Source organism: Acyrthosiphon pisum, chromosome X (assembly GCF_005508785.2).
Source record: "Acyrthosiphon pisum isolate AL4f chromosome X, pea_aphid_22Mar2018_4r6ur, whole genome shotgun sequence".
NCBI classification, from domain to species: Eukaryota; Metazoa; Arthropoda; class Insecta; order Hemiptera; family Aphididae; genus Acyrthosiphon; species Acyrthosiphon pisum.
Genome location: NC_042493.1, coordinates 6,166,681 through 6,169,286, shown reverse-complemented (window position 1 = coordinate 6,169,286; position 2,606 = coordinate 6,166,681). Strand labels below are relative to the sequence as shown.

Sequence of the window (2,606 nt, the reverse complement as noted above, 5' to 3'; positions counted from 1 at the left end):
ATGTAACCATAATGTAAATACTAGGTTTAAAAAAAATGTAAATATTAATATTCCTAGATGTTATAAATCTTTTGGTTTCAAAAGTACATTAAATACTGCTATTACTCTTTGTAAAGACTTAAAAATTAATATTAATATCTTCAATAACTGTAATCATTTTAAATATACCATGTTAACACCACTCTAAGTTCTAATGTATAATTATTAATAATCTATGCATTGTTTCCATTTATTATTATTATGTAACTATTTTTTTTTTCTGCTATTACTATATTGTAACTATAATTTTTGTTTTTTTCTTTCTCTCTCACATTAATCTATTCTTCTATGTTTTTAGTCTACAGCCCCGTTCACACGATCAAATAATTTGTCAAATATTTTATGTTTGTCAAACTCCAAATATTTTAGAACCATTTCTAAAATATTTGAAGTTTGACATACATCAAATATTTGACAAATTATATGATCGTGTGAACGGGGCTTACTTATAATTATGTTTAATATTTAAATTTCTATATTAAGAACTCATCACCTTCAATACAAGCACAGCTTATAGAAGGTGAGCAGACGATATCTACTATAATTATATTTTCAAATGTATTAATTGTTTGTTTGCAAATCAAATCAATAAAGAAAAAAAAATGCAATATTTATGGGCTGATGGCAGTTGTTTCGTTTCTGAAACTCGAATCGGAGGAATATTGAGTTTAATATTGTGTTATTGATATATTTGAACGAAATTCATTTCAAAAACAATTTCAGTAAGATTTCGTACCTACCGATCTCAAGTGCGTTCATGTTAAAATCGAAATGGCACGGTCGACGGGGATAAAAGGGCGACTGATCAATGTTGGCATCGCTCAAAGATTAAACCTCACGTACCTACCTCCTAAGTATACACATAATAATAATAATAATGATGATGATGATGATAATAATTATAATTAAAATAATAAAATAATAAGTTAATAACAGAAATAATAATAATAATATAAGTAATATAATATAATATTATGTACCAGCCGGTAATTTCACGTCGATGCGCTTGTTTATATCGTCCAGTAGGCCAAAAATGAAACGGACGGCTTCGGTGGATTCCATATCATCTGGTGCCGGTTTATTATCGACGTCCATAGCTCATAAGCCTCCGCAACTGGTGCGAGCTCGCAAAAGCCGATGGAGCAAGGAAAATATTAAACGAAAAAAAAAACGAAAGGTAACAAAAATGGGATGCGCTATTGAGCAATACTCGAACGGCGAACGGACGCGATAACGGATGGACGAAGAAAAAACAACAGTCGCCACTCGCTTTGGTATTATGGCGCGTTCTGCTATGGTATTATTATTATTATTATTATTATCATTTATCATTATCATCATCGCCTCTGCTAGCGTCGGTGGCGGTAGTCGATCATTATTCCGAGAAAAACGTCGAAAGATGAGGAGGTCCCACTATCGCATGCTAGCGTGGTGCGCGCATGCCCAGTTTAAAGTTTTAAGACGCAATATTATATTGCATTGTCATCGTGTGATAAAACCTTCTACGACGCTTGAGCCGCCGCCGTCGAGCAGCTGCTAAAAAATCATATTATCATTAATCACGAAAATTCGATATCGACATTCTATGATATTTCCACACTGCCGTAGTGCCACCACCGCCCACCGCCCACCATCGGTGCGGTATTAATGTATTACAGAATATAACACGTACTATTATATATATTAAAATATAGAATATAGAATAAAGAAATATAATATTGTTTATTAAATTATAACGTTATTAATTATGAAAATTAAAAATGTTAGGTTCATAATATTTTCATCGTTTCATCGTACTACTAGCACTATACGATATTATAATATAATATTATCATTAATTTCGATATCTCTGGACACCTCTGACCCGTAAAATAGGAGAGTAAAATAGGCGATTATTATAATTCTAATCGGACCGTCATAATAATATTATACTGATAGGTACGAATGTGTACCTGCGTAGCCGACATAATATTTTATTTTAAACATAATTTTTTAACGGAAGATGCAGATAGTACTCGATTTTCTAAACAGTAGCATAATTAGGACTTAGGAGGAGGGGCAGACATATTTGTACACATAAAATAGGTATTAAATACCTACTAAATAAATATAATAAATACTAAATTACCTACAGTGATGGCTATAGTAGCTGGGAATAGGTATTACATTTTGCTTTGAAATTCTAAACACAATTTAGTAACCATAACAATAAAATAATATATTGGGCATAAAATATTCACTTTAGTTACCCAGCATTTCCCCCCCCCCTTTTTTTTGAAACGTATGTATTTCAACTAGTTAATAACAATCGTGCAAAAAAAAATTTGCCGAAATTATTATTTTAAGAGTTATATCCTTCCAACGCTTACGATTTTACGCAGCACCTATAACGAATTTGATTTTTGTTGTTATTATTTTATTAAGTACCTATATAGACATGTAGATAAGCATGCTGAAAACCAGTGGCGTCATCTGAGGGGGGCAAGGTAGGCATTAGTATCCGGACATTTTCCCCCCGACTGTTTTCGGCGTAGTTGGACATTTCCTCCCCGTTTTTTTTTTGTTTT

General features: G+C 32.0%; 1 protein-coding gene across 2 annotated transcripts in view; it reads right to left on the bottom strand.

The window, feature by feature from the left end:
- LOC100575888 overlaps positions 1-1,471 on the bottom strand; it is a 12,109-nt gene extending 10,638 nt beyond the window's left edge. The window contains exons 1-2 of one of the 2 annotated variants that reach the window (XM_016807115.2): positions 1,020-1,456; positions 780-889 (exon numbers count right to left, since the gene is read on the bottom strand). In XM_016807115.2, coding sequence (XP_016662604.1) covers positions 780-798 — 19 coding nt within the window. In that variant the 5' untranslated portion in view covers positions 799-889; positions 1,020-1,456. Of the gene's footprint in view, positions 1-779; positions 890-1,019 lie in introns of both variants that reach the window. The other variant, XM_003246663.4, reaches the window with a different exon arrangement.
- Positions 1,472-2,606: the final 1,135 nt, after the last annotated feature.